The sequence below is a fragment of the Oncorhynchus kisutch genome, linkage group LG28 (assembly GCF_002021735.2).
Source record: "Oncorhynchus kisutch isolate 150728-3 linkage group LG28, Okis_V2, whole genome shotgun sequence".
In the NCBI taxonomy this organism is placed as follows: Eukaryota; Metazoa; Chordata; class Actinopteri; order Salmoniformes; family Salmonidae; genus Oncorhynchus; species Oncorhynchus kisutch.
The window spans coordinates 31,292,457-31,313,316 of record NC_034201.2 but is presented as its reverse complement, the minus strand read 5'-3'; the positions used below and the strand labels follow the sequence as shown (position 1 = coordinate 31,313,316).

The window sequence follows — 20,860 nt, the reverse complement described above, 5'->3', positions numbered from 1 at the left end:
AGCGCTTCTAAAAATGAACCTTTTACTGATCTCTTCACATGCGCACAGCCCCCAGCCAGGCAGTGTTGCAGTGCGAGGTGGAATAGGCTATGTAGGATTTGTAGTTCTTTGACCTTGTGCGATTCATTTACTAGCTATGAAACAAAACGTCAGAAAGACTTTTTTATTTTTATTTTACTATAAATGTGATCATAAATGACCATTTTTATTCACAAATGCGAGGGAATGCTCGCACTGTGGAGCCCTGACCACCTGCCAGCATGGCTGGTGAAATGGACATCTTAACCGCCAATGCCAAAATCTACCCTCAATTGGCTGGTGGTGGGTGTTAATTTTAGGCCCTGATGCATTCACTGACAAACGAGCAGAGTGAGGTCTGCATCCAGCAACTTCACAAGTCACATGACCCATTTTTGCAGCTTTCTCAGTTCTGCACTCCAGGGAGAGAGAGTGGGAGAGGGCAAACTACACTGAACTAGCTCCAATGTATGACATCACTTGGGAGTTTCTGGATTTGAGTAACTTCTCCTTTACTCTAATCTCTACTAAACCCACTACCTGAAGTGTGTGTTGTGTAAATCAACAGGGCATTTAATTGTTTGTTCTGTATTGTTAATTCAAACGGGCTGAGGGGGATTAAGCAACAGACCTTTACATGTCAAATTGATTGTTTGACGAATGGAAGGAGAAAGAGTCTCCCATGCCTTTCATTTCAGAAGCTTCCATTTCCTCTTAAAGGTATCAGCAGAAAATGGTCTTGGCCTAAAAGGGAATTTGTTTTTGCACAAGCCATGACAATATACAAAACTAAACACCACTTACACAAGAATAGACAATTTATTACATTTCTTTAATCTAATAATCTCACTGGTATAGTGAAGAACTAGTCCTATTCTACTCAAAGGCCTACAGAAATAAGCTATTTTACTGTTGAAAACTATATACAGGGCCTTCAGAAAGCATTCATAGCCCTTGACTTTTCCAAATGTTGTTGTGTTACAGCCTGAATTTAAAATGGATTACATTTAGATTTTTTGGTCACTGGCCTACATACAATAGCCCATAATGTCAAAATGGAATAATGTTTTTTGAAATGTTTACAAATGAACTAAAAATGAAAAGCTGAAATGTCTTTAGTCAAATAGTCTAAATAAGGTTAGGAGTAAAAATGTGCTTAACAAGTCACATAATAAGTTGCATGGACTTACTCTGTGTGCAATAATAGTGTTTTAACATGATTTTTTAATGACTATCTCATCTCTACCACACACATACAATTATCTGTAAGGTCCCTCAGTTGGCAATTGAATTTCAAACACAGAGTCAACCACAAAGAACAGGGAGATATTCCAATGCCTTGCAAAGAAGGGCACATAGTGGTAGATGGGTAAAGAAAGAAAATGAGACACCGAATATCCCTTTGAGCATGGTGAAGTTATTAATTACACTTTGGATTTTGGATGCTGTATCAATACACCCAGTTACAAAAATGCAGGCATCCTTCCTAACTCAGTTGCCGTAGAGGAAGGAAACCACCCAGGGATTTCACCATGAGGCCAATGGTGACTTTAAAGTAGTTACAGTTTAATGGTTGTGATAGGAGAAAACTGAGGATGGATCAACAACAGTGTAGTTACTCTACAATAATAACCTAATTGACCAAGAGAAAAGAAGGATGCTTGTACAGAATAAACATTTTCCAAAACTTGCATCCTTTTTGTAACAAGGCACTAAAGTAATACTGCAAAACATTTGTTATGTTAGGGGCAAATCCAATACAACACATTACAGAGTACCACTCTCCATATTTTCAAGCATAGTGGTGGCTGCATCATGTTATGGGTATGCTTGAATCATTAAAGACTGGGGAGTAAAAAAAAGATTTTTGAAAAAAAGGAATGGAGCTAAACACAGACAAAATCCTAGAGGAAAACTTGGTTCAGTCTGCTGTCCACCAGACACTGAGAGATTATTTCACCTTTCAGCAGGACAATAACAATAACACAAGGCCAAATCTACACTGGAGTTGCTTATCAAGAAGACGGTGATTCTTCCGAGTGGCCGAGTTATAGTTTTGACCTGAAAATGGTTGTCCAGCAATGATCAACAACCAATTTGACAGCGCTGTAACACAACAAAATGTGGAATAAGCCAAGGGGTATGAATACTTTCAGAAGACACTGTACATAAAGAGATTGTTTGCTAGAACACCCCACAGTAAACTACAGTATTATGTGCCATTCGGCACCTATTTGCTATTATACCAAACATAAATATAAACGCAACATGTAAAGTGTTGGTCCCATGTTTCATGAGCTGAAATAAAAGATCCCAGAAGAAGAAAAAAAATATGCACAAAAACATATTTCTCTAAAATGTTGTGCACAAAATTGTTTACATCTCTGCTAGTGAGCATTTCTCCTTTGCCAAGATAATCCATCCTTCTGACAGGTGTGGCATATCAAGAAGCATGATCCTTACACAGGTGCACCTTGTGCTGGGGACAATAAAAGGCCACTCTAAAATGTGCAGTTTTGTCACACAACACAATGAAACAGATGTCTCAAGTTTTGAGGGGGCGTGCAATTGCAGGAATGTCGACCAGAGCTGTTGCCAGAGAATTTAATGTACATTTTTCTACCATCAACATCGTTTTGGAGAATTTGGCAGTATGTTTAATCGGCCTCACAATCGCAGACCACGTGTAACCATGCAGAGCCCAGGACCTCCACATCCGGCTTTTTCACCTGAATTCTGCCCAGCTTTTTCACCTAAATTCTGCCCAGCGTCTCTGGAGAGAGGTGATTTACATGTGCTGGGTCAATATTCAGTCTTGTTAACGTCCATACAATTCCTTTTTAAAAATCGTAATATTAAGGTGAGATTGGCATTTACGATGCAGACGAAGGCTTTGCATTGACCACTGATATTCCATTAGAAGTATTACAGAGTACTTGTATAGCACCTCATTGAAATAAATAAGGATATGTGAAATAGTTTTTGTAGCTGGTTTTCAAATGCATAAAACATTTACAGTGCTTTGCAAAATAATTCATACTTCACATTTTATTGTGTTACAAAGTGGGATTAAAACTGATTTAATTTCAAAATATTTTTAAAGGATATTTTGAAAGGTGAAATAATCTCTCAGTGTCTGGTGGACAGCAGACTGAACCAAGTTTTCCTCTAGGATTTTGTCTGTGCTTAGCTCCATTCCTTCTTTTTTTTAAATATTTTTTTTTACTCCCCAGTCTTTAATGATTACAAGCATACCCATAACATGATGCAGCCACCACTATGCTTGAAAATATGGAGAGTGGTACTCTGTAATGTGGATTTGCCCCTAACATAACAAATGTTTTGCAGTATTACTTTAGTGCCTTGTTACAAAAAGGATGCAAGTTTTGGAAAATGTTTATTCTGTACAAGCATCCTTCTTTTCTCTTGGTCAATTAGGTTATTATTGTGGAGTTTTCAAATGCATAAAACATTTACATTGCTTTGCAAAAGTATTCATACTTCACATTTTATTGTGTTACAAAGTGGGATTAAAACTGATTTAATTTCAAAATACCGTAATGTCAAAGGGGAAGAAAAATAAGATACTTTTTTAGATTAATGCATATTAAATAACTAAAATATAGTCTTTGCATAAGTATTCAGCCCCTTTGTTCAGGCAAGCCTACATTAGTTCAGGAGTAAAATTTGGCCTAACAAATCACATAATAAATTACATGGACTTACTCTGTGTGAAATGATAGAGGTTGGCATGATTCCTCTTCCTCCCATACATACAATATCTGTAAGGTCCCTCAATCAAGTATTGAATTTCAAGCACAGATTCAACTAATCTTTAAAAAAATGTTAGTATTTTTTTGACCCTTTGACATTACAGTATTTTGAGTAGATTGTTGACCCAAAAAATACAATTAAATCCATTTAATCCTACTTTGTAACGCAAAATGTGAAGAAATCCAAGGGGTATGAAAACTTTTGCACGGCACTGTATATGAGAAAACAGACTTTAGTTGAGGCGACAACAGCAATTGTCAACATTACATGATCCAACACAGATGCCTTAGTATTCACACTCTTCTGATTTGTTTTGGGGGGGTGGCAAAAGCCTTCTCTAAACATATCAATTGTGTTCCTATATATTAAACATGATGCCAGTCTAAATGGTCTGCTTCAAATGTATGTTATCTTTTGAATCCTCTCAATGGCAAATATGAGTCAGATTATAGGCTTCCTTTCCTTAATCATAATATTTTAACATATCTTCCTAGTTCCTCCTTATATCTTTTTAAATAAAAGAAAGTAATAGGCTACATTTTTCTATCGAACCAGACTGATGCCTGTCCATTTTTATCATCCAAGATATGAATATCTCATTTCTTTGTCGACTCACATGGAAACTACAGAATATGCAGCAGTGATCTCTGACCTAGTCTGGGAAATTAATTTGGCAGGAGCAATGCCGTTTTCATTTGCTATCCACTCTGAGAAGGAAAAGGGAGCCATGTCTGCCTATCTAGTGCCTATTATGAGTTGATCTGTACAGCAGTAGCTATTAAGAACATCAGAGAGGCATGGTTACCAATAGCCTTTTAGATATCCCCCTGCACCTGGCACAGACGCATAATTGGCTGAGGACGGTAGCCTGCTCCCTCTGTGCTGGGGTACACTGTATGCTTACCCGTGTAGCTATATCACTAAACCCTTTTCCCCCGTCTACCATTTACTCATCTGAGCCCCTAGGCCTGTCACAATGTCTTGTATCATCCAGATTAGCATAGTCAAGAGCCGTTAGCATTGTGGCATGTAAACAGAGCCAGGCATTCTCCCTCCCCTAAACTGTCTGTTTTGCCAGTCTCCTTTGACTTAGCGTGTTGTTTTCTCATTGCTACTACTACTAACCACACAACATATTTTACTCGACGGGTGACATTGTGGATAAAGATTCCAGTCACCAATTTGCATGCATTGTATGCTAAATTGAATTTTAATGCATTCGTTTGAGAATGATCAGGCTAGTTTGTGTTACCGCCTCCTTGATGCAATCCAGCACCATGAAATTAAGCAGTCCAACATTCTTAGAACATTTGTATAAGGTTTAGTTGTTGTATCATTTGTATAAGGATAACCTATTGGCGCAGATGGAGGCTCAATTTTCAAACAACAGAACAAGTACAAGTCATTATATAATGATTACCAGGCCTACTCATTCTTTTCTGATATGATTTTTCCTTCTCTTTCTCCACAATGTCCTTCAAAAGAAGCCAATTCCCTAGACAAATCGCATCAGTTTCACCACCATCATTATCCAAGCCCAGCTAACCATGCTCTTTATGCTCTCTTTAAAAGGCCCCATTTGATTTTTGACAGACAAGACTGTCTGAAACCAACTTGCATAATTAGCAGTGTTATTAAAATGTACACAATCTTGTAATGCGGCAACCTTGTAGCCGGCGAGTGTCAGGAGCAACGATGGGCTCCAGCAGTGGTCCCCTTTGATAAAGACAGAAGTAGCAGCAGCAATCTTCAGCTATTGCACTCAGCCCGCTGAGTCCCTCGCCTGTCTCTCAGGCCCTCACTTCAAAGCCATGGGACATAATGTACAATCTCTTAATAGTTTTAGACCAAAGCTTCCCGGGGGCTCTCGGCCACTGTATAGCCTACCTCAGTGTAAACACCTAATCAAGATTGCCTGGGCCTGGCCACAATAGCAACCAAATAGCAATCCAAGATCTGCGGCCCTTTGAAGTCTTCATTGCAAAAACGGATGTTTCCTGGGCAGCTCAAGGTAAAATGGCATGCCCAATTGCCTGGAATTTGTTGTGGCTCGTCTCGCCTAGAGGAGGGCAATTACGGGCCCCAATTTAGCAGAATAGATATTACACAGCTTACAATGCTCAAAATGCAATTTGGCTTAGATCATTTGGCTCCAATTGATTGGGATTTTTATAATGGGTGACAAAAGGCAGTGTCAGGGGGCACGGGCAGAGGTTGTGGTCCTGTCTTGCCATGGGAAAGCTGGAGATTGAGAGGTGGGTAGGTGGATACTGTCATTGGTGGAGTCATTGACACCTGTTACTGATCTACACACAAAACAGCTGCTGCTCCACCAGTGTCAGGCTTGGGGACAGACAGGACAACACCTGGACCATTAGACAGCCTATTAAATTACTAGAGGGTCTATGTCATAAATCCTTAAAGTTCCAGGATGGTATGAAAATGGTAGCCATATTGGTCAGGGAGAAATCCAAACCAGTCTAATTGGAATTAATGGCAGTAGAGGCATCGTCTTGATTTGACTTATGCAGGAAAATAAAAGTAAGGCATGTGATATATCAGAAATTGTGTAATAGATTTATTGTCAACCTAAAATATTGCCATATAATTATAAATAGTTTGTACAGGTTTTTCACCAATTTTCTGTATAAATAGCCTCTAAAATACGTGTAAACAGGCCATACATGTCTATATTTTTGTTTTTTTGGAAATATGTAAGTGCTCTCATATGATACAATATCAGTACTTGTTGCATTTACAACTTGTCTAAGTCCTATCATCAACTGATTTCAGACAATGTACCGCTGTGGAGTGACAGCATTATTTGAATGGAATGTTGGCATATTGGCAGTTAATTAGAAAAATCTATGGAATCATTACTCTAAAACTGGCTGGCTAGATGGCTAGCTAACAAACATACAGTGCAGATACATTCTTGAAATTCATTATTTTACACAATAACTTATCACAGCATTGGCAAACCATGATTGAACAAAATGGCTAACCTTTATCCCATCATAAGAAGGTTAATGTCCATTCTAGTATTCTAATTCCTAATTACAGTGGGGCAAAAAATATTTAGTCAGCCACCAATTGTGCAAGTTCTCCCACTTAAAAAGATGAGAGAGGCCTGTAATTTTCATCATAGGTACACTTCAACTATGACAGACAAAATGAGATAAAAAAAATCCAGAAAATCACATTTGTAAGATTTATAATGAATTTATTTGCAAATTATGGTGGAAAATAAGTATTTGGTCAATAACAAAAGTTTATCTCAATACTTTGTTATATACCATTTGTTGACAATGACAGAGGTCAAACGTTTTCTGTAAGTCTTCACAAGGTTTTCACACACTGTTGCTGGTATTTTGGCCCATTCCTCCATGCAGATCTCCTCTAGAGCAGTGATGTTTTGGGGTTGTTGCTGGGCAACACGGACTTTCAACTCCCTCCAAAGATTTTCTATGGGGTTGAGATCTGGAGACTGGCTAGGCCACTCCAGGACCTTTAAATGCTTCTTACGAAGCCACTCCTTCGTTGCCCGGGCAGTGTGTTTGGGATCATTGTCATGCTGAAAGACCCAGCCACGTTTTATCTTCAATGCCCTTGCTGATGGAAGGAGGTTTTCATTCAAAATTTCACGATACATGTCCCCATTCATTCTTTCCTTTACACCGATCAGTCGTCCTGGTCCCTTTGCAGAAAAACAGCCCCAAAGCATGATGTTTCCACCCCCATGCTTCACAGTAGGTATGGTGTTCTTTGGATGCATTCTTTGTCCTCCAAACACGACGAGTTGAGTTTTTACCCAAAAGTTCTATTTTGGTTTCATCTGACCATATGACATTCTCCCAATCTTCTTCTGGATCATCCAAATGCTCTCTAGCAAACTTTAGACGGGCCTGGACATGTACTGGCTTAAGCAGGGGGACACGTCTGGCATTGCAGGATTTGAGTACCTGGCGGCGTAGTGTGTTACTGTTTATAGGCTTTGTTACTTTGGTCCCAGCTCTCTGCAGGTCATTCACTAGGTCCCCCCGTGTGGTTCTGGGATTTTTGCTCACCGTTCTTGTGATCATTTTGACCCCACGGGGTGAGATCTTGCGTGGAACCCCAGATCGAGGGAGATTATCAGTGGTCTTGTATGTCTTCCATTTCCTAATAACTGCTCCCACAGTTGATTTCTTCAAACCAAGCTGCTTACCTATTGCAGATTCAGTCTTCCCAGCCTGGTGCAGGTCTACAATTTTGTTTCTGGTGTCTTTTGAAAACTATTTGGTCTTGGCCATAGTGGAGTTTGGAGTGTGACTGTTTGAGGTTGTGGACAGGTGTCTTTTATACTGATAACAAGTTCAAACAGGTGCCATTAATACAGGTAACGAGTGAAGGACAGAGGAGCCTCTTTAAGAAGAAGTTACAGGTCTGTGAGAGCCAGAAATCTTGCATGTTTGTAGGTGACCAAATACTTATTTTCCACCATAATTTGCAAATAAATGCATTAAAAATCCTACAATATGATTTTATGGATTTTTTCTCATTTTGTCTGTCATAGTTGAAGTGTACCTATGATGAAAATTACAGGCCTCTCTCATCTTTTTAAGTGGGAGAACTTACACAATTGGTGGCTGACTAAATACTTTTTTGTCCCACTGTATATGATCTGGACACTGTCAGGATCACCTTAAGTTCTATGTGCCAAATAATCAACACCTAACTTAGTTACAAAACCACCCCTCAAATGTCAGTATTTAAGCAGAATAGTTTTTCTGACATTTGACATTGAAATGGTAATGATACGATATAAGCCTAGTTTTCTCTAGTTTCACATTGAGAAGTGATGCTACTGCTCATAAAACCTATTTCAATTTTTTGGCAGCCATTTTTTTTGCTGAATAGGCCATAATATCACATGAACCAAATCCCACCATGATAGTAATTCTAAAATGTCAGTCTTCTTACCAAAATAGTATATAATTCAGTTACTTCTTTCATTAGCTTTGTACTACAACACCGGCTCTGCTTTTGCCACCGCTTAGCTATCATCTGTGTGCCTTCTTGCCCAGATAGGGAGGACACTGCATTGGGTTATCAGCCCAGCTCCCCGTATACCTGGCCTTTCAGCAGATAGACAGAACAGTTTGACGCCACACTTATTGATGGATATATTACAACTCCATCCACTCACTCTCTCTGACCTTCGCCTATTCACTCTCCCAGAATTAGTGGCATTTAATGAGAAACTCCTCAACCTGTCAATACCATTGATCCTCTCAGATTGTCCTCAGGACGCAGAGTGAGGGACCCAAGTTAACTAAATGATTTTCATTACGACATTAGCTGAATACATTTCTCTCTCAAAAACGGTGCATTACAGTACAAAATGAAAGAGAATGGATGTGAGGGTTTGTGGAGCTTAGGCCAAAACGTGAGGGAATTGATTGTAGGCAGGCTACTTGAAAAAAATATAGGTTACACCTATGCTACAGATTTGACAGAGCAGAGTAGTTTTGGTGGTTAGGGGAAACATCAGTACTATCTTTTTTTTTAAGCCTGCAGTTTAGTGTCCTCAAAAGGCCTCCTCCCAAAATAATATTTTTATTTTGACTGTTGTCATTATTTGGGGAAAATAAGATACTGTGCCTTCGGAAAGTATTCAGACTCCTTGACTTTTTCCACATTTTGTTACATGACAGCCTTATTCTAAAATGGATTTAAAAAAATAACAAATCCTCAGCAATCTACACACAATACCCTATAATGACAAAGCGAAAACAAGTTTTTCTAAATGTTTGCAAATTTATTACAAAGAAAAGCATAAATATCTTAGTTACATACGTTTTCAGACCCTTTTTTATGAGACTCGAAATTGAGCTCAGGTGCATCCTGTTTCCATTGATCATCCTTGAGATGTTTCTACAACTTGATTGGAGTCCACCTGTGATAAATTCAATTAGTTGGACATGATTTGGAAAGGCACACACCTCTCTATATAGTCAGGATCATGGCAAAGATGAACAGAGCAAAGTACATAGAGATCCTTGATGAAAACCTGCTCAGGACCTCAGACTGGGGCAAAGGTTCACCTTCCAACAGGAGAACGACCCTAAGCACACAGCCAAGACAACGCAGGAGTGGCTTCGGGACAAGTCTTTGAATGTCCTTGAGTGGCCCAGTCAGAGCCCATACTTAAACCTGATCGAACATCTCTGGAGAAACCTGAAAATTGCTGTGCAGTAATGCTCCCCATCCAACCTGACAGTTTGAGAGGATCTGCTGAGAAGAATGGGAGAAACTCCCCAAATACAGGTGTGCCAAGCTTGTAGCGTCATACGCAAGAAGACTCAATGCTGTAATCGCTGCCAAAAGTGCTTCAACAAAGTACTGAGTAAAGGGTCTGAATACTTATGTAAATGTAATATTTAAGTTTTTTATTTTAAATAAATTTGCACAAAAAAAAAACTGTTTTTGCTTTGTCATTATTGGGTATTGTGTGTAGATTGATGAGTGGGGAAAAAAACAATTTAATCAATTTTAGAATAACAAAATATGGAAAAACTCAAGGGGTTTGAATACTTTTTGAAGGCACTATATATATTGGGCAGTTTTGAGTATTGTGCACCTGACTGGACTGTCATTGTTTAACTCAGTTAATTGTGCTGTGAAATATTGACCTCCAATTTGCTTTCCTCTTATGCAAACGATGTAGGCTTTCATACAAGTGTTAGACAGCAAACTCAGCTTTTAGCAACATTTTCCTGAAGTCTTTCAATCTGTTCCATGAGCAGCTCATTCATTTTGAATGACACTTTTTGCTCCACTCTCCTCTTTTTCTATCCAAAGGTTTGCGATACTACAGAGGAGATTACCATTGGTGGGAACCAGGAGGAGGAAAGCCAAGGGGACAATTCAGACCCGGAGCTGAGGTGGCTCCAGAAAACCCAGCAACTCAAGGTGGGACCCTCTCCACTCCTTTTCATGTTATGATCTCATTCACTTTCTCCTGTGTGTTTTTGCCCAATTGCCTTATAACGCATAACTGCTAGCGAGGGGCTTTCTGCTCTTTTTGGGTTCACTACTGTCACCTGGGATTTTAATTTTACCCCCACAACGGACCCAATCTATGTCTGATAGAGTTGTCGAGGCATAATAGGGCCTTCGCCCAAAAACTGTCCTGAAACTGAAGCCTCTACAGACAGGAAAAAGTGAGGGCAATGGAGAAACATCATTATTTTGAGCACTTGAGCGGTCACCCTAATGTTGCCATGGTAGAGGAGAGGATTGTAAATATTTTCCCATTAGAATGAGGGGAAGTTGGTGTTTGCTAAATCAGAGGCAATAGATTCTGAGGCACATTGCCTCGGAGCCCGGCAAAATAATTTGTGAGGGCCATGCTACGAGAATCTCCAACATAACATGAAAGGCCCTCTCTGGTCATGACAATAGCCACAAAGCATCAGTTACATAAGGAAAGAGGGGTATTTCTTCCACATTGTGGGTAAAATCTTCCAGCCATCGTCCCACTGATACGTTGAGTTAAGGAACACATCACACTTAGGTTGTTCACAAATTTAGAATTGTATGTTTTATAATAAACATTTTAAGTGTATTTTTTTGGTGTTTCTCAATCATGGGAAGTACGTTCTGATGTCTTTTTCCAAAGCGTATTTCATATGATATCTTGTCAATGAAAGAACATTTCCAGTACATTGGCATCCTCCTGCTCTTAAATATTTGGTTATTACCCTATTTTCCTTTGTTAAATAGGATCCTTGTTACATGTATTACATGTGACTCATCAATCAAGTGTTAGTATATTTTAACCAATGCAGGAAGTCCTGATTTTCACAACTTGTTTGACCTCCATTACCTACATCATTGATATTGAACTTGTATCTTTTGTTTTCCTTATTGTCAGTGTTGAGTTGATCATATTGCTGTTAGCCTGTTGGTTGCTGTTATTCTAAATGTGAGTTCTGTTTTTCCAACCCCTACTCACAGGTAACTCAGATCTCCAAAGAAAAGCAAGCTCAGCAGAGAGTGAATCCCAAACCCCCCAGTGAGAAGAGACTCCTGGCTCAGGGGGTCAAAGCCAGGCCAAGAGACTGCTACCTGAGCCCCCTCACCGACACCACCAGACCTGCAGCCAGGACCCAGGCTCACTCCCACCCCCACCACCAACCCCAGCACTTACCCCACCTCCAGGCACTCAGTGACACAGATTCCCAGTCTAGCATACTGGACACCCAGCCAAACCAGCCCCAATGCATCCCCTTAACACAGTCCCCCACCATCCACCTCAACATCAACACGTTGTCCAAGTTCCTCGCTTTTATGCACTGCAATCACCAGGACGCCGTTCTCACCATACCCAAGCCCTGTAGTGGCCCCAGCCCCCAAATGAAGCCACAGTCTATAGACGGATACAGCCCTAACGCCAATGTACCACTTAGGAACACCATCCTGGTAAACCCTTACTCCCACCCAGGCCCTCACCCCTGTCCCCAAGACCACGGTTCATTACAGCTGGCTTTGGTTCCACAGGCTGATGTGTCTCCACTGTGTCCAGGTCGGGGCTCTCGCAGCAGTCAGGGCTTCCCAGGGATGCCCCCTCTCTGCCAGGGCAGCAGAGAACCACCGCATCTCTGGCACCAGGAGAACGCCCCATTGCAGCGTGAAAACCACATTGTCCTGCAGTATGATGATGAGGATAGTCACAGGTCTACTTACACCGCAGAGACAAAATACTCCTCCTGCTCCTACACAGTGCTGCCCCCTATAGGTAAAAGAACGACGGGAGACACTGAGCTAGGCCATGACAGAGCTGCACAGAGATTCACCTCCATGCAGAGAAGCAGCTCTGAGGCCTACCTGGCACAGATGAGGAGAGAGAAACAACTGAAAGAGAGAGTAATTTACAAGGTGTGTGTGTGTGCACCTGTGTGTGTGCACCTGTGTGTGTTAACTTTAGCAAACTATGTGTGTGTTCATCTTTAATTGCCACACTAACAAGCCAGGGCATGGTTACCTTTCTCAATACAGTTAACGGGCTAATTACATGACAGCCATTTGCCTAATCTCAGAGGGCATAATCAGCATTGCACAAGTCACACAAACAATATTCTTTGACGGCAGAGATGACATTCTCACGTTCTCCTTTACATCAGGTTAATTTTCTAATGCCTGTAAGATGCACTTAATAGCATTGAGATGATGAGGTAAACAACCATTTTGAGACGTGTAAGAGAATAAGGTGAATAAAAGAGAGAGGGAGGCAAGGGGTGGCTAAAGACATCCATTTACATGCAATGACAGCCTCTTTCGTTGGCCATCTTGAGCCCTGCAGGTGTGTCCCATTGAGGAACAGAGAAAGTCAGCCCTGCTCCCATAAGGTAGTGTAGCACAGACTAGAGACATCCACATACAGTAGTAGACATTTGCTTTCTAAGACAAAACACTCAGTTAATGTTATAACGTAGCCTACTATTTTTATTTAGTAGGTAACTTAAATAGATATTCTACTGATTATTTTTACGGTACCAATTAATCTGAGAAAATTACTTTTATCATTTGATTACTGTTACAGGCTTTTCCATTTATGTTTTGAGGTTGGACTTTAGTGGAAAGGTGGGAAGGTGTTGCACCTGTGCTGGCCCTGGTGCTATTTAAGAGTGGCTGGCCCAGTGCTCCAGTATTCTTGATAGATGCGGAGGGTTAACATCATTAAATGGATTTCCCCATTTTGATTTCTAGACAAACAATTCTTTATCTGATTTCCCTGATTTTGTTTTATGCCATCTTTTTGGTTTGCTTCCTGTCTTTACGTTTGGTGTAGGTTTTTCTTTTGTTTGCCTCTTTTTGGGCAAATTTAGTGGGCCCCATGGTGGGTGTCTTTTAAGTTCCAGTTTTTGCTAGTGAACTTTCAGTGGACACCTCCATGAGTGTCTTTCAGAACCCTTCGATTTGTTTGTTGGTCAGTGACTCTGTTAGTTCCACCTTCTGTTTGAGAGACATTTTTGCAGTGGAACGTAATGGGATTTTGTTTCCCATGAGTATGGTAGTCGCTCTAGTCACCTCTCTGAAGCTCTGCTGTGCCCAAATATTTGAGTGTTCAAATTACACTTTTGTGGTAGTGTTTCTGTCACTGACATCCACCTAGAGGGGTTATACGATTGCTGGAATCATTTTTGAAAGATGCATAAACACACAGGCTAATAAAAAAAGCCATGGACTTGATCCCTGCTGTTACACGTGCTATGTCTAAGAAAGTCACCGGGAGCAAGTCTAGTGTGGAGGAGGATGTCAGCGATCCTACCATGGTTGATTTGTCCGAGACGTTTATGGGTGATCCTGATTTAGCTAAACCTCCTGAGTTGAACTCTCCTTTGAAAACCCCAAAGGTAAGTGAGTTTGTAGGATCACTGAAGGAAGAGAGGGTTGTCTAGGAAGCAGCAGATTGCAGAACAGATTAAATATGTTTCCCTCACCCCTCTTTTTGCTGAGATACATCCAATGGAGGAGTTTGATTAAGTTTATGTGGGTTGCTTTGACAGAGATGGTGTTTTAATGAGGAAATGGCATTCTTGCACCACTTCGGGCAAAACGATTGGCCTAGTGTATCTCAAATTGTCGTTCCAGTTACGCTTCAACAAGAGATACTGAGGCTGGCTCACGATGGTAGTATGGCAGGCCATCTGTCTTACTGAAAATCCTGTCGTGTTTGCCAGGAGATGGGTAAACCGAACCATGCTGTACCGGTTGCACCTTTGCTGCCTCTTCCTGCTTTTGACAAACCTTTCAACAGGATTCTGGTACTCTGTGTTGGTCCTTTGCCCAAAGCCAAGAGTGGTAACCAGTTTCTCTTAACCATAATATGTGCTGACACTCATTTCCTTGAGGCCATTCCATTGAGGACGTGTGGACTTCCGCAGTGCAGTCGGACCAAGGTTCGAATTTCATGTCAAAGGTATTCCAACAAATGCTACAACAGTTGGGTGTAACCCATTGCCCCTCTAGTACCTACCACCCAGAGTCTCAAGGTGCTCTTGAGAGATTTCATCAGACCTTTAAGTCTATGTTGAGAGCTTCCTGCTTTGAGTTTGAGGAAGACTGGGATGAAGGGGTCCCTCTTGTGCTGTTTGGATATCATGTCAGAGGTCCTTTGAGTTTGCTGAGAGAGAGGTTGTTGCAGGGCGACACGTTAAAAACAAAAACAAATCTGTTGGAGCACGTTAGCGCTTTTTGATACAGATTGCATCTCATATGGGGCGGCAGAGTAGCCTTGTGGTTAGCGCGTTGGACTAGTAACCGGAAGGTTGCGAGTTCAAACCCCCGAGCTGACAAGATCTGTCGTTCTGCCCCTGAACAGGCAGTTAACCCACTGTTCTCAGGCTGTCATTGAAAATAAGAATGTGTTCTTAACTGACTTGCCTGGTTAAATAAAGGTTAAAAAAAAAAATCTGTGAGTTTGCCAGTGAGAATCTGGAGAGGGTACAAATAAAAATTTGGTACAATTGGAATGCCCAAAACTGCACTTTCGATGTGGGTGACCAAGTTCTGGTTTTGTTGCCCGTTCTGGGGTCCCCGTTGCAGGCTCGCTTTTCAGGCCCTTTCCCTATAGTGAATTTTTTTTAACAACATGCTACCGAGTGAACCCTTAAAGAGAGAGAAGCTCCGCAGTGAGGTGGTAACTTTCCTAACGAGAGGAAAGTTACTACGGCTATTGCAGGCGTTTCCCCTGGAAACCAGACATGTCCGTGGGAAGGACAACTTGGTTGCTGATTGTCTCTCAAGGGTGGGCGGTCAGTGAGTTTTGTGTTTTGCCTTTAGCCAATGTGTTGCCCTGGCTCACAATTTATTTTGACTGCACATTATTCCATTTTGGAGATGAGTTTTGTTTTGGTTGCGCTCATTCCAAGGGGACGAAATACCCAAAATACCAAATACTCTGCCCCTTTTCTCTCTCTGTATCCCCACTAGCCTCTCCACTGCCTCTTTCCTTTCCCTGTATCCCCACTAGCCTCTCCCCTGCCCCTTTCCTTTCCCTGTATCCCCACTAGCCTTTCCCCTGCCCCTTTCCTCTTCCTATATCCCCACTTTGCCATGTTCGCCATCATGTCTGACAAGATTACAGGGTAGATTTGTAAACACCCCAATGTGGAGGGTATCAAAAAATGTGAAAGCAGATGGGAGGGGGTTGAAAAGAAATAAAAAAACTCAACAGGAAGCCATCTCCATGACCAATGGCTAATTCCAAAGTGGCCTAAGCCTCTAAAAGGAGCCAGTCTGATCTGGAATGATTAGTCCCCTATTGTCCGGGGCAGTTTGTGGATTGCTGCTCGAGTGCACCTCAGAAATACATTGCGGATTAAGGTGCTTCCTCGTCTCTCTGCCTAGAAGAGAGAATCTCTCTGTCAACCTGTCCCTGGGACTCCACTCCCCAGGGTGCAATACAAACACCCCTTAATACCAAAAGACCCAAACATACAGGCACTTATCAACAACCTGTTTAAAGGCAAAATATAGATATTTCTGTACTTAGGTAGGCATCATTTCCATATAAAGTTTAATGTGTGTGTATGTCATTCCATGCCTTAATAATAAGTATTATCTAATAATATGTAGCGTGTTTGTGTGTGTGTGTATTGTCCTAGGCCTACACCCTGAAGGACTATAAGCAGCTGAAGCAGGACGTTTATCTTGGAGGCCTTGGGCCTGATTACACCACCACAGAAATTACAGTAAGTGCCTCTGCCTATCTTAAAACCAATTGTCATACCAAATAATAATATGTTCCTATGGCTTACAGCAATTCTGTACCCTATGCTTTACTTTATTTAACTAGGCAAGTCAGTTAATAACATTATTTACAATGACTCAACATGGATGACGCTGGGCCAATTGTGCACCACCCTATGGGACTCCCAATCACAGCCTGGATTCGAACCAGGGACTGTAATGACACCTCTTGTACTGAAATGCAGTGTCTTAGACCGCTGCACCACTCGGGATACTTTTTTATTCAGCAATCTTAAATCTGAACTTTTTTAAAGTGTTTGTTAAAAAAAAGGAATGTAGGTCTCAAACAGACAACGGTAATGATTAGATGCTTCATAAATCCATTTACCCGCTTCATTTTATTCAGCTGATGATCTTCAATGGCCTCTTTGTGCTTCCATTATATCCCGCCCCTCTGTCCCTGTTTCTCATTAAAGACTTGTCTCGTTCTGAACAGATTCAATTGGAATCACAAAGCAAATGAGAGTAGCCCTGGAAGGTTGAATGGTATTTGGGGTCTGATGTATCTTTTGTTAATCCCTGAGAGTAAAAAGTGAGCATGTATGGCCAATTTGCACTAGATTGAGGCCGTCTCTGTCTCTAGGGTCGGCCCTATTAGTGAATGATATGTGTAAATGTTGATAGGCCTTCTGAATGGTTTGTTGTATTTGATTTTGTCGGGCGGTGTGGAGAGGCTCCGCCGAGGTATATACAAAGAGAATAGGGCCTTAAGGGAGAAATGGCTCAGTTAATTAAACCCACTCTTTTGTAATCTCCCTCTCTTTCTTTCTCTGTTCATTCACAACGTGGCTCAGGCCGAGAAAATGAGACGACAGAAGCTGTATTCAAATGTGATCCGCGAGCAGAACAAGAAGATAAGTAGGATTCCCTTTCTGCCAGCCGCCAGGAACGCAGTGGGCAGCAACAACAAGGACAACATGGTTCCTAGGAGGAAGGTAACAGAGAAAGAGACTCAGAGAGAATCAGAAACAGAAAGAGAATCAGAGAGAAAATCAGAGGGAGAGAGAGGGGGAGGGAGATTCAGAGGTGGAAAGACGGCGACAGGGAGAGAGAGAAAAAAGAGCGAGAGAGAGAGAGTACATCGCTTCAAGTGCATCCATCTCCCCCCGGTTTCCTCAGTCAATTTGTCCATCATCATTATCTGTCTGCTCCATCACACAATGTGGTATCTTTGTCTCTCAGATAATAGAAGACAATTCGAAACAATGTATGAGCTTACTGCATCCTCTGGGAAACAATAGGCTCATTTAGGAAAATTGTCTGTATTGCACTTCCAGTCGCCATTTTGTTATTTACAGATAACAAATAAATCCCCATGCACTGAAATGTCACTTGATTGCGAGACAGAGATCAATTAAAGACACATCAACATTCTGTCACAAAGTTGTATCCCCAAGTTCAATCGGCCATTTGAAAGCATCGTTTTTTCCCCCAGTTCTTGCAGTTGTACCTGCCCCTCTGTCTCCAAACTATATTTCTGTAAAACTTTACTTAAAGCCTAATGCTTTATTACTTGTTTATTACTTGTAAGCATGAGTCTTTGTGTCAAGTGTTTTATTGACTCAAGGTGGCAGTGATTTAGTTAGGAGGGATGATATGGGAAATTATAAGAGCATCATACATGTTCATAGAAAGTCTTACAATGCATTATAACAGTATTATATTAATCTCATTATACCTGTCAGTGTTAAATCCATTTTTACCTTTTATTTCCATTGGATTTAAGGCCCTGGAGTACGCCAGGAGCATCCTGAGGCCCAAGGTATTGCCCCAGGCCCAGCAGCCCAAGACCAGAGAGCCAGAGAGAGCCCAGGGGTCCCTTAGGGGCAACACTCGCCTCCGGGAGGGCCTCGACCTATCCCAGCTGGCCACAGTGGAGGCCCTGAGGAAACGGCACGAGCAGGAGAAACAGACTGTGGCCAATGTGGTGCATGCCATCTGACACAGCACCGGCCCATTCACTTTACAGCACACTGGAGTCACCCAACTGGAGTCACCCTTAAAGCTGACATGGCTGTTTGACTTTTGAAGAAACTCAGCATATGGACTATATAGACAATATGGAGGAATAAGCAGGGGATTAGTGCAGCAATCATTCATTAATGCTTGTGTCTATAATTGCAGTTTGAGGTGTTACAGTGTAGCCTGTCTTTTTGTGGTTGATGACATAAGCATTTACTGTATGAAAGTTTTTAACAACTAGTGTTGCTGTTAAACATAGCTTACGTGTTTCATCATATGATTTGATGCACTTAAACCATAGGTAAACATGGTACTTATTCAGTACCATACCGTAACTTACACTATAGGCAAACATAGTACTGTAATCCCAAACCAAGTGGATTTTTTTAGCTTGCAGTTGATAATAAGGTAATATATTGATGTTTGAATAATATGCAAATGGTTTGTACACATTTCAGATAAATCATGCTCTGGCTATTGATGAATCCTCAAGTACTTGAATATCTCTCTGCTAATATTCTTAACCTTACAATTGCTCATGAGTCATGACCTGAGTGAACATGACCTGAAAATGTCTAATACAGTACAGCTGCTCAAGTCAATTCAGGCATAACACATATGGTTTGTTGTTGTAGTACAATATTACACATATTAGTACAATATCACACATAATAGTGCAATATTACAATCTGAGAGAACATGTACACCTAAAGCTTGTAGGTTGTTTGATGACAAGGAGTAGGCAACTGAGTAAAAATACTGTGGGTAGACCATTGGTACTTTTTTTGGGAAACAGTACAGTGTACTCCACCTGTTTTTCTCTGTTGTTTTGATTGCACTTGACATTGAAACATCCACTGTAAATTCAACAATACGTCATTAAATCAAAAAGCTTCCGGTACTCTGCTATATTGTCTCATTTTTGGGGGGTACGTGTTGGTAATTCACTCTTTGGCATTTTATCCACATTTCCAATTTGTCCCCTTTCACCCTCTCACGCACCTGGTTTGTACTGTTAATCTGAAATAATCTGCTCTTTTTGTTCCATGCCTGATTAGTTTCTCCCTGTATCCCCCAGTCGCTACTTCACAGATACAAATGGGTCAAACAAAGATGACCCTTTGAAGGCCACCTGATTAGGGTCTGTAAACTAGTTCTCTGTAGTTTAAAGTGATAATTCCCCCCCAATAAAACAAAATCTCAAGCACCCCCCATGTATTTAATAGAACCGTCAGATCATTATCAAAGAGCTATTTACTCCTATGTAATATTTTAATTAGATTATAGTCCCCATTTAACCCATCATGGCATCTTTGATGCACTGTGTTTTTAGTGTTAAAGCCTCAGATGTGTGGGGGTAATAATAAATACCGGACCTAATGAGAAACACTGCCTATCCAGACCAACTCTCTTTGCATCTTTCCCCCCACCCCTCTTTTTCCATAGAAATCTAGTTAATTGAAGGAGTCTCACCACCACACATGAAGGGGGCTAAATTAGCATCCCTTTCTGCCGATTGGAATAACCGGGGCAGACGTGCATGCTTTGATGTGAGTAGGCGGCAGGCCCCTGAAAATGAGCTGATGGCCCCACTATTAGGTCCAAATGCAGATGCATCCATGTGTTGCAAAACGCTTAATCTTTTAATTGATCACCTTCCGCACGGCCTATTCTCTTCAACGCTTTTTATTTTCTCAGTCAATCCGCATTATCTTTTGAAAATGACATGAATTGCTTTTCAAAGGGTGGGAGAGTGCTGTATATCCTGTTTGGATGTGCCTGTTAATTTAAACCTTCCAAATGAATGGAGAGCTGCCTTGTGGTGCACATTTAAATGACTCAATAAGTTCAACAATAGCTGGTATTGATGATTTTGGCCTGTGCGTGCATGCGTACGGTGTGTGGATGTGTGTGTGAGTGCATGCGTGCATGCTTTTAAAGGGCATTCCAGATGAAGTGGCCCACATGGAAAGTGCCAGGTCGCCTAGAGGTTAGAGAGGTGGGCCAGGAAACTGAGGGTTGCCGGATCGAATCCCAATTCTGATAAGAAAATCTTGTGGCAAGTGGCGTGCCAGCTCCTGCCATTGTACACTTGAGTAAGGCACTTAGCACGTAATCTGCTCCAGGGGCGCACCATGGCAGACTCTGGCTTCCAACTCCTTGGTGTGTGTGTGTGTGTGTTTCCAACCCTTTGGTGTGTTGTGGGTGTTGAGTTAAAAGAAAATAGTGAATACTCATTATCTGAAAGGAAAATGAATAAGAAATTATTTTTCTACTAGAGATAATACTTAAATAAAAATCTGCCCTT

The 20,860-nt window shown here is 41.2% G+C and overlaps 1 protein-coding gene across 2 annotated transcripts in view; it reads left to right on the top strand.

Moving 5' to 3' along the window:
• The window catches only part of jhy (junctional cadherin complex regulator), a 30,455-nt gene extending 11,002 nt beyond the window's left edge, over positions 1 to 19,453 (top strand). For both annotated transcript variants that reach the window (XM_020463779.2, XM_031807678.1), the window contains exons 3-7: positions 10,636 to 10,746; positions 11,794 to 12,714; positions 16,446 to 16,532; positions 17,385 to 17,525; positions 18,317 to 19,453. In XM_020463779.2, the coding sequence (XP_020319368.1) occupies positions 10,636 to 10,746; positions 11,794 to 12,714; positions 16,446 to 16,532; positions 17,385 to 17,525; positions 18,317 to 18,532 (1,476 nt within the window). In that variant the 3' untranslated portion in view covers positions 18,533 to 19,453. The remainder of the gene's footprint in view (positions 1 to 10,635; positions 10,747 to 11,793; positions 12,715 to 16,445; positions 16,533 to 17,384; positions 17,526 to 18,316) is intronic.
• Positions 19,454 to 20,860: the final 1,407 nt, after the last annotated feature.